Source organism: Dendrobium catenatum, unplaced genomic scaffold, assembly GCF_001605985.2.
Source record: "Dendrobium catenatum unplaced genomic scaffold, ASM160598v2 fragScaff_scaffold_501, whole genome shotgun sequence".
Classification (NCBI taxonomy): Eukaryota; Viridiplantae; Streptophyta; class Magnoliopsida; order Asparagales; family Orchidaceae; genus Dendrobium; species Dendrobium catenatum.
Genome location: NW_021318963.1, coordinates 1,615,434 through 1,626,586, shown reverse-complemented (window position 1 = coordinate 1,626,586; position 11,153 = coordinate 1,615,434). Strand labels below are relative to the sequence as shown.

The window sequence follows — 11,153 nt, the reverse complement described above, 5'->3', positions numbered from 1 at the left end:
ATGAAAGAATGGAATTAAAGTATCATATAAGATTTCAAGTCATCTTAAAAAAAAAATTTAAATAAATAAATAAAAAGATTTCAAGTCATCTTGAAATAATTTCTCCATAAACATTTATATTGAATTTAAAATCTAAATTCAAGTTTTTAATATATTGAAGATAAAGAAACAATTTTAATAAATAAAAAAGGTCAAGTAAAAAAAAAGTCAAAAAAAAATAAATTTTAAAAATTAAGGTTTCAGTGGTACAATTTTTTATTGCTTCTTAAAAAATTTTTAATATAAAAATTATAATTTATGTATTTAAATTTACTTTTTAAAAACAAAAAAAAAGCCATCCAAACAGAAGCCTAAGAGATGTTTAAATCACCATTTTTTTAATTTATATTAAGAGGCCTCATTATTTCTTCAAATTACAATTTAAAGATTGTTACGATAATTTTAGCTTTTTTTTTTTTACTTTCAGCTAATGTATTAATGAAAACTCTTCCTATTCGCTCAATTTATATTACCTTAATTTTAGTGAATCCCTATTCATCCACCTTAGATTTTATTTGCTTGTTTTTTGTTGAATTTAATTAAATAATAATAAAAAACTTATTCTACAAAATCATTATTTTTTAATCGTATTTTTCACTAAGGAACAAAGAAGAAACGCAGTGTGCTATGGTTACACATCAAAAGAATAGCAAACTGATCAAAGAATGTAACTATCACTCGAATTAAACTATTGAACTTCTTCTTAGGAATCCCTTTGCTTGATAAATATTAGTAAGAGTTGACTCAGCTAGTTCAGCTGCTTTAGCAGCTCCATCTGATAGAATCTGATCCAAGTAAGCCGGATCTGCAATGATCTCCTCATAACGATTCTGCAAAAAAAGATTAATTGGAGGTGCAGTCCAGAAAAAAACAAGTGAAGATCCTTTAAAAACTAATAAAAACAATTATTAATCATATAAAATAAACTATAAGATAAAAGAATTGAAATGAAAAATCGTAGACAATATTTACAAACTTTTAGATTTACTAGCAAACGACACCTTCACGTAGAAGAAATATTTTCCATGCATGGGCAAGTTATTCTGTGCGTCCAGAGACCAATAAAAATGCGCCACATCACCCCAAAAGTGTACCGCGCTCGGTGCCGAGCAGGGTACCGAGCACCGGTACCGAGGAGTATCGGACGGTTCTCCCGTCCCGTGTCCGCACAGAATAATCTCTCCTATACATGATTATATTTCTCATGCAGTAGCTCATGTGAATGCATCATTCATAACTTCTGAAGCAAAATCAATATGCATATACCAAAACTAACCTGAATTGGGCGCAGTTGATTGACCAAAGCATCTGTAAGGACTATTTTGAAAGTCCCCCAATTCATGTTTTGGCATTCTAATGCAACTTCCTGTTAAAGAAAAAAAAAAAGCTCTTTAACTTTTTTTGTAGTACGGATGTCAATTACAAAAATAAAAGTATTCCAAAGAGCCAAGCAAATATTTAGTATTTGGGAGTTTCATCTAAGTCAGAAAATTGAAAAATAAAGAAGCACACTTGTTAGGTATGATCAAATCTAAAATGTGTAAAAGATAGGACAATAAAGAAGCTTGAATGTGAATAGAAACCCTGCCTCTTTAGTCCGGCCAGTAACAAGCTGATAAATTGAGAGAAGATTGTTGCATTCAGGTCTCTCGGGGTTATCGAATTCCAATCTGGTATAAAATTCACCCAAAACTGTTCTAGTTGTTATATATATCAAGCAATAATCAAATGAAAGCAGATGGCATATATGACACAATTTTAGCAACATGAAAATGTAGCAAACAAGAGTATGAAGAAACTCTATAATGGTCAAGAGCGTATTTTTAAGCCTCACACTATATTTTCAATAACTACAAAACTCATTGAAAACATTTTGTTACAAGGAGGTACAGGAAAAATCATCAAAACAGACCATATTTATTTCTCCAAATTTTCTTAAATAATGGATTTCATCACAAAGCAATAAGGGCTCAACCAAATTAACTTAAATAACAGACCTTTGCTCAAAAGGACTTGCACCTAATTTCAATGTTCTGTCAATCCCATGTTTGATACCATCTTCAGTCAGTTAAAGACTGATGCATCTTGGAAGTAAAAACAACAAGACAACAGGTAGAAAACTATAGGAACTTGAAGATATGGACTGATTTTTTTTAATACTTCAACCAGAAAGCAAGATACAATTGATTTACTATTCGAGAGGTAGATGGGCTCTCCTACAAACCCTAGATACCATTAGGAACTATTTCAAAACAAAACTACAGAAGAAATAAATTGCATAAACTGAAAATAATATAAAGTTAGCCCTAAATAGGCTCCCCATACTTCCCTCCCAAATCAACCTACTTTTCTTAATTAATTCCTTCTCAATTTTGAACTCTCTCTCTAAATAATTCCCTCCAAATTATCATTAAAACTTTCTTAATTATCTCTCCCTAAACTTCTCCTTACATAATGAATTATAGCTTTTTTGGGCCCCACAAAAGGGGGGAATCCCACACGCTAATCTGGTTCCCGCCCACCCCCACTATTGGGTTCAGCTCTCTTGAGCCGGGCGGAATAAAGACCTATCCTTACCAAAGTTGCAGATGGTAGATCCATTTAGTCCCACACATAATTATGTGTGGGCACAACTCACCTTGGCTTGATGGTTGAGAGCTTATGCTTCCAATTAAGAGGTATTGAATTCGAGTCTTTGTGTATGTGTTGTGTGTGTTTGCTCACACATAATTTAAAACCCAATTCTTATGTGGCCCACCGCCTTCCAATTGCATAAATGCTCTCATAAAGATCCATCATTTTCAAAATATTCTCATAAGGACCCTCACGTATTTGTTAATTACAAAACTGAAGTATCTCAACTTCTTCTGCTGTCATTTATTTATTTATTTGAGATAATAGCTGAATGATGCTATTAATAACGCATCACATCATTCGTACTGGTAGATTTCTGTTACGCCGGCCCAGGAGGGGCTGGCTGGACCGGTCCACTGCTATTCCAGGCGGAAAAAACAGAGGGGGAGCGGGATTTAGAGGTGGGCCATGTTTGGCTTAGGTGATCTTAGGAGGAAAAATTTGAATGTTGGGGGCTGTTTTAGGAAGTTTATTATTGTCCTTTGTGTTTAATTAGGGGATTAGGGGGGAATTGATTCCTCATCTTGAATTTCAATGTAATTTTGAGATCTAGGGTTTTCTTGCATTGGGCTCTTGGCGTTGCCGGAGATTGGAGAGTTGTTCTTCCTCTCGGATTGAAGAACAAATTGTATGTTGCTATTTTAATTGCCTACTAGTGAAATACAAGCCTTCACTTGAGTTTTCTCTCCAAATTCTCAACGCAAGGGCTTGGTAACAAGTTAAACAATAAATGAAATTCAGACACAAACTCTAGAATATATATAGTTAAAGATTTCTACCAAGTAGTATTAAGAAGAGTCCCTGTAATCAAACCAACTACAGTGCCTAATGCATAGAAAGTACCACAGGTGTATAGAAAAGCAGAGAAAAATGAAATTACAGAAGAAATAATATGAACTGCATTGTCACATATGCGCAGCACATGGAGGCATCATGAACGTCATAGAGCATATCATGCAATATATAATATAGAAAAAGAAAAACAACTGCAGTAGAGATATATTACAAACCCTGGAGGTGAGTCAGTTTTGCAACGCTTAATCTTGTTAGCAATGACCTAAATTCAAAGAAAAGCAGCAGAATGATTAAAAGAATGAGAATGGAAATAGTAACATAGCGTTTGGTAGATGAACGAACATCATCCAATAAAAAATAACCTCATAGAATACTAATCTACAAAATGTGTTTTGATCATTGCATGTGACTCAAGGATACTAAATGGAATATAATTAAGGAAAGTTCAGTATTTATAGGCCGTTTAAGAACAAGCAATCAAAATACCCGCTTCTAATAACAATTTGTTAATAAAAAAAGAATGATGTGGAAATTAGTGAAGATGCCCTTATTTTGAAAATGAAAACATAATTATTGATCTCTCCATATGTAATGCTGAGTCGCTTGATCGAATGCAACAATGATGACAAAAATGAACGCAGTTTCACCCAAAAAAAAAACAAAATTACTCCTGATTTGAAGAGAAACTCATGTACCAATCAAATCATGATGACATTCTGATTTGATTACCTGTAAAAACTATCTATCAATCACCCAATTTGTCAAATGGACCGTCTCGGAGCATGCCAAAAAAATTATGAAGAGAAACTCATGTATCATTTACATTTCATCATATTTACATATTTACATTTCAAAAAAAATTATTTATTAAATTTAAATATTAAAAAAAATCACCTAAGTTTTATTTAAATGTTAAACATTTCATATTTTTTTCTAAATTTTGATTAAGTTTTAAAAATCCTGCTTAATTTTTAAAAATCCCTCCTAACTTTTAAAAATTCTGCCTAAATTTAAAAATTCCCTCCTATGGCTTGCGAGCCGGCTCGAGCTCGTTTACAGTGAGACGAGCTCGTGGTTTTCAACTAACGAGCCAAGCTCGATAAGGGTCTAAACTCAACTCGACTCGACTCGTTTGCACCCCTAACGACGACTAAGATTTGTAACAAAAAATAAAGAAAATACCATCAAAACTTACAAAGAATACAAAGTTGAAATTTTTGGCCTGGTAAAGGCGTTTTATCTATATGCAAGTTTAACATTCTATACTTTAAACGGACGGCCATAAATTGCCGCCTATTGAGCAGTCTCAGTGGGGACAAAATGAAAAATTCAATGACCATTGACAGTCATTGACCACGAAATTGTGACAAATTAATAAATTTAGAAAACAAAACCAAGAAAACAAAGACAACAACCATCTGAAAACCACAACAAAAAGGAGAATTATGAAGAAAATATTATTTTAATGGCCATAAACTACTTTCTAACTAATTAACTACTTACAAATATGTGGATAATTCAATCACTAGTTGGTGGTTTTGTCTGGTTGATAAAAATTTCAAAATGCAGTTGCGTCAGCAATATTTATAGATATGGTTCAGACGTTCAATAGAAAAAGCAACAAAATATAAAAGGTTGAAATCTTCACTTACATCTTTTGGGTCCAGAAGATTGATACGAGACAGGTCTGAAGGAGCCGACTTTGACATCTACGGATACCCACCATAAAATCAGTAGGTGAAGAATTTATCAAAAAAAACAATATTTATGTGTATTTCAAAGTAAAAGTGGAGTTCATGACCATTTGATGCCTTTAAGTCTAGTAAAAGACAATAAAGGATGCTCTATCAGACAGCGAACAAGCACACAAAAGAGAAACAACGGTTTCCTCCTAAACTAATAGCCATTAATTACCTTCGAAAGACCATCAGTAAGAGACATAACCCGAGCACCTGCTGGCTGAATAAGAGCTTCAGGGACCTAAATTGTATACAGAGACACCAGGATTAAAATATTTAGCAATTAAAAGAGCAGCTCCGCATCTTCTTGAGTTAAAGACAAGAAAATGGAAGGCACGAGGTATACCTTGAAAAGTGCACCACCTTTCCTACATTCAGAGAAAATAACATCAGAACCAAGGTAAAAACAAGCAGGTAGGCCAATTTCAAGATGTTAGACAATGAAAAAGCAAAACCTACCCTCCCAATTTCTTCCACTTCCGCCCCCCATACAGGTGGTTCATTTTCTCAGCTAGTTCACGAGTCAGCTCAAGATGTTGCATTTGATCCTCCCCAACGGGGACAAAATCAGACTGAATTATAACACAAAACAACTATATGTCAATAAAAGGCCAGAAAAAATCACTGTAGGGAACATATAACAAAGAATGAACTCAACAAAAACAAACTGGACCATACATTCAAATGACAATAGAGTGAATTCAAATGAAAGCCTATTTACAACGAACAGAACAAAGTTGAAAAACTAAAAAAAAAAAAATCAGATAGGTCTACCTGATAAAGAAGAATATCAGCAGCCATCAGGACAGGATATGTTAGAAGGGCTGCTCCAACGTTTTCATCGCCCTTAAAAAAAAGGTCAAATTCAGGACTTTATCTGGGAAAAACAGGCATCTGGTAATTTAACTGGGAAAAAAAATTCTATAAATGCATAAGGAAATCATATGATCAAATAGTAACAGAACCTTACAAGTTACAATTTGTTTCTTGTATAGGTTAGAAAATTCCTTGCATTGCGTGAAAGATGTAAAATTTGTAGCAATTGAACATTACATTTACCCAATGAAATAAATGTGTAAGATTCAAAATTTACAATGACCGACCTTTAAATTCAATTCCTTGATCCAAAAAATGAAAGATGGCTAATTTGTAGCAATTATAAATCATATTCCATCAAAGTCATTTCCAAAAAGTGAAGAACTTGGTCGTTAATAGACACCATCCTAAATTTTTTGGAGCTTGATGATCCACAATAAATTAAGCGCATGATTTCAATTATCAATTGGAACTGATTTGCTTTGTCCAACGAATAGAATTTAATCATATGAACTGAAAAAAGCCAAATTTATTGCCTTGTGGTCCTCATCAAGCCTTTTTATGCTGTCATTAACTGTAGAAAAAATGATAATGGTAAGATAAATGATGAAGCATACATTGGAACTTAATTGTTCTTCCCACCTTTGGGTGAGTGAATCCTTGTTCATTTTCAGTGAGTGATCCCTCATAGTTTTTAATTGAGATTCCCCACTTATATCTCATATAATTTTTCTTTAATGGTAAAGTTATCTCATTCCTATCAACTTTCAATTATACTTTGTTCAATTGGGCTACATCAAACTGGTATATGTTACAATCCTAGCCGTTCAAACTGAATTACTCTCCCGACGATTTCTTTCCAAATAAGAGTAGTTGAATTAGGAAAGATCATATTGAGGCAATTATGTATCAATTTGAAGTTACTTGTTACTTTGTTAAGACATCTTGTACATATCTATAAATAGGGATAGTTGTATGCAATAAAATCAAGAGTTTCCCTCTTATTCCTCTCAAATTCTCGTCTGTAACATGGTATCAGAGCCACGAATGGATGAGGGAACCGAGCGGGAAGAAGCCTTACCGAACGATGCCTGAAGCCGGAGCCGGAAGTCGGTAGTCCACCTCAAGGAAGAAGCCGAAGAAGCCTTGCGAAGCAAGGAAGTCGAACACCCCGCTCGAGCTCCCTGCGTGCATGCCCTAGTTACCCAAACTAAGTCTTTTAAAGACTCGGATCGGCCCGGTTAAATTAACCAGGAAGATTTCTCCTATAAAAAAAAAACTCCCTCTCGACCTTTTATTGTCGAACATGAAAAAAAAAAATTCTGGGAAACCTTCATTGCTACCCAATGTCATACATCTAGTCTTAAATACTATCATAATGTCAGAAATCAATTCCTCCCAGAGCATTAAACAAATTGGGTCGCTGGTGCACAAAGGACGAGGTGACATCCAAAGCATGCAACCTTCCTAGCTTCTAAATAGGAAGAATTACTTAAAGTAGTCTCAATTTGTGAAGACCTGCTTAAAAGGAAAAGGAAAAATACATTACTTCCTCGGAGGACCAAAAGAAGGAGATCCAAATTTTGGGGCATGGAATGAAGCAGACTCCATGATTATGTCATGGTAGTGGAATTCCATGACTCCAAAAATTCGTGATACATTTATGTTCCTTTCCACTGCAAAGGGCATATGGGATGCTGCCAGACAGACCTTCTCAAAAGCCCGGGATGCAGCTCAAATCTTTGAAATTAAAGTCAAAGTAGGAAGCACAAAGCAAGGGAACAAGAGCGTGACAGAGTATGCCACCCTTCTACAAAATCAATGGCAAGAACTTGATCACTACAAATGCATAAAAACCAGATGTCCGGAGGATGCTGCGATCCTAAAAAACTTTATTGAAAAAGATAGTTTATGATTTCCTTGCTAGACTAAATGCAGAATTTGATCAAGTTATTGTCCATATCCTCGGCATAGAGGAGACGCTATCACTTAACGAAACTATTTCTCTCATCCGCGTGGAAGAAAGCCAACGATGAGTCATGTTAGAACCAAGGTCATTAAAAATTCAGCAATGGTGATGAACAAAGAATCATCGTGGGGGGAAGGCAAAGTTCATCCTCTCTCGCTTTCTCTCTCCCTCACTCCCTCCTTAATCTACTTCTCCTTGCTCTTCCCTATCTTCCTCCATTCTTTTCTTTCTTCTTTCCCTTTTTATTTCTCTCTAAATAGAGAGAGAAAAAAATAGTCTCTCACCCTCTATCTCTCCAAAAAAAACTCCCTCACATCCTCTCGGCCTCTCTCGCTCTTTCTATCTCTCCTCACCTCTTTCTCTCTCTAAGCAAAGAGAACTCTCCCAAGAAAACCCCTCACCTTTCTTTTCTCAACTCTCTTTGCTTTCTCTCTATAAACAGAGAAAGAAATTCATATTTCTCTCTCCATAACTTCCCCAAAACCCAAAGTAGAACCTTCTCTTAAAAAAATCAAAAAGCAAAAATACATACAAAAAATAAAAATAAAAAAAGAATTTACAAAAAATAGTGTTTGCTTCCAATTTTCATTGTCTCAATAGTGGCTGTTTCACATTCGTGCATGTAAATAAAATATTCGGGAACTCATACAAGCCACAAAACCCTGTTAGTGACATGTTCGACACAGTGAAGATCGCTAATAATTTTACTTCCCACCACGTTAAGAAAAGTTTATGCGGGGATCCACTCATCACGTCGAACGTGTCACTAATGATGTTTAGAGGCTTTTATAAGTTTTATAATATTATATCTACGCGCACAAAGGCGAAGCGGAGAAAGTTGATAAGACAAAACTTACAAGAAACACTATTTTTTGTATTTTTATGGTTTTTTGGGATAACTTTATGTTTTATCATTTTTTTAAGACAATGGGAGGTTCTCCTCTCTTTTTAGATAGAGAAGATCAGTTTGGGGATATCCTAGACAGAGAAAGGGATTTCTTTCTCTATATTTAGAGAGAAAAAGTGAAAAGGATGTGAGAGAAATGACTTTCTCTCTCCATTTAGAGAGAGAGAGAGAATAAAGGTGAGGCCTTTTTTCTTTTTTTGAGAGTTCTCTTTCTACCTAGAGAAAAAAAGAGGTGAGAAGAGAGGTGGTGGGGAGGAAGGAGGGGAGGTTTTTTGCAGAGAAGAGAGATAAAGGGGTGAGAGAGAACTTTCTTTATTTTTCCTCTCTCTCTCTCTCTCTTGTGTTTAGAGAGAGAATGAGAAAAAAGAGAGGCATGAGAATGGAGGAATATCGAGAAGAGGAAACAGAAGAAGAAGATTAAAAATAATAGTAATAATAATAAAAAGGAAGAAGGGAGAAAGAGAGAGGGAGTTGTTAGTGACTTGGACGGTGGTGGTTGGCCAGCCGGCCAGTAGCAGCTAGGGTCGGGGGGCAATCAGTCAGGCTGGTCGACACAAAGACAGATAGGGTCGGCGACGCTTGGTCGGCGAGTTCACAGCTTGTCTAGACATGATCGACTATGAGAACTTGTGTGCAAGAGAGAAGGCATGCGACTAGGAAGATCGAGCAAGTGAGTGGCCGATTAGGGGATGATGCAAGTGTGATTTAATTTTTTTCTTTTTTTATTCTTAAAATTAAATAAACATATAGGGTTATCCATTTGCAGCAAAAGGAAAACCAGTGAACTATTATCCTTAAAAGATTCAAGACTTTTGAATTTTTTTATTTGATTTTTTAATATTGTTTTTTATAAACTTTAATTATTTAAATTTACTAAATTTTAAATTAAAATTCAAAAAATATAAGAATGATAAATAAAATTTTATTTTAAAATCATATTGACTTGCTAATTTTTGTCACTTAAATGTGTCGTATTTCACCTCGTTTCGAGTGTGCAAATAAATTTTCATCATTTTCCTTGTGCAGGCAAGAGCACCTAGCTTATATGAATGTCCTTTCCTAACAAGTTGGATGTTCCGAATATGATGGCACGGCTTGTTTCGCAAACGAAGATCGTTCAAGCAACTTTACATAATGTCACTCATAGTTTGCCATTTTCAATCGCATTTTCTAGAGTTGAACGCAGCAAGTCTTTCTTGAATAATTTTCATAATATGAACGCAATGACATAGTTTGTTTAATGATCGAAAGTGGCTTGGACAAGTTTGTGCAATGTCCTACTCATAGTTTGTTGTTTTCGTCGTCCAATCGAGCTATGCATGAAAGCGTTCTACATACGATGGTGCTATTCTTTTTTGCAAGCGGATGATATTTTGGATGATTTCATGTGGCATCGAGAGGCGTTGAACCCACTCACATGGTGTCTCATCAATCGATCGTAGATCTTATCAAACGAGCTCGAATTAGCGTGAGATATATATTATAGGTGTCAACACCCCTCCTCTTCCACCTCAACTTACTCTTCATCCTACCATATTCCTCCTTACCCCATCACTACCCTGAACTACCTAGATATAAAGTTGTATCAACATCAACATACCTTTCCCTTTAACATCGAACCCAGTTGCAGCCTCCCCAGATTGCTCCACCTGTAACAACTATTCCTCCATTCCAATGCTCACATCTCCAGTGACTTGCAATATCAAATTACCTCCATCTTTACCATACATCGTAAACACCGTAGTCCTCTACCTCATCACCAACAACTATGTCCACTATGTCCGCTCTAAACATGCTAGTTCTTCCATCCACGGACATCTTGAACCTACCCTCTACCCTCTCCTTCCCCTGCAACAAGTTCACAATCATTAGTTGCAATGACTTGGCTTTGTACGATGCCAAAAATTCCCTTGGTCCTCTACCTCATCACCAACAACTATGTCCACTCTAAACATGCTAGTTCTTCCATCCACGGACATCTTGAACCTACCCTCTACCCTCTTCTTCCCCTGCAACAAGTTCACAATCATCAGTTGCAATGACTTGGCTTTGTACGATGCCAAAAATTCCATTGGTCCTCTATGCGCCATAGATGGTATTTTTGACAAGCTATCATAGAATAGATTTGGATGAACAAATTCATAAGATAAATATGATCCCTTGAAATGCTTATCATCTTCGAGATGACAAATGAGAATGACAAACCTTGATGAATTGTTAATGCAAACTTGCATCATTAGTCAACCAAAAAAAT

The 11,153-nt window shown here is 35.4% G+C and overlaps 1 protein-coding gene across 3 annotated transcripts in view; it reads right to left on the bottom strand.

The window, feature by feature from the left end:
- Positions 1-597: 597 nt before the first annotated feature.
- LOC110095333 (tryptophan--tRNA ligase, chloroplastic/mitochondrial) overlaps positions 598-11,153 on the bottom strand; it is a 37,000-nt gene continuing 26,444 nt past the window's right edge. For all 3 annotated transcript variants that reach the window (XM_020820837.2, XM_020820839.2, XM_020820838.2), the window contains 9 exons: positions 5,982-6,053; positions 5,667-5,779; positions 5,554-5,575; positions 5,383-5,448; positions 5,121-5,177; positions 3,684-3,730; positions 1,628-1,709; positions 1,316-1,405; positions 598-869 (listed from right to left, as the gene is read on the bottom strand). In XM_020820837.2, coding sequence (XP_020676496.1) covers positions 723-869; positions 1,316-1,405; positions 1,628-1,709; positions 3,684-3,730; positions 5,121-5,177; positions 5,383-5,448; positions 5,554-5,575; positions 5,667-5,779; positions 5,982-6,053 — 696 coding nt within the window. In that variant the 3' untranslated portion in view covers positions 598-722. The remainder of the gene's footprint in view (positions 870-1,315; positions 1,406-1,627; positions 1,710-3,683; positions 3,731-5,120; positions 5,178-5,382; positions 5,449-5,553; positions 5,576-5,666; positions 5,780-5,981; positions 6,054-11,153) is intronic.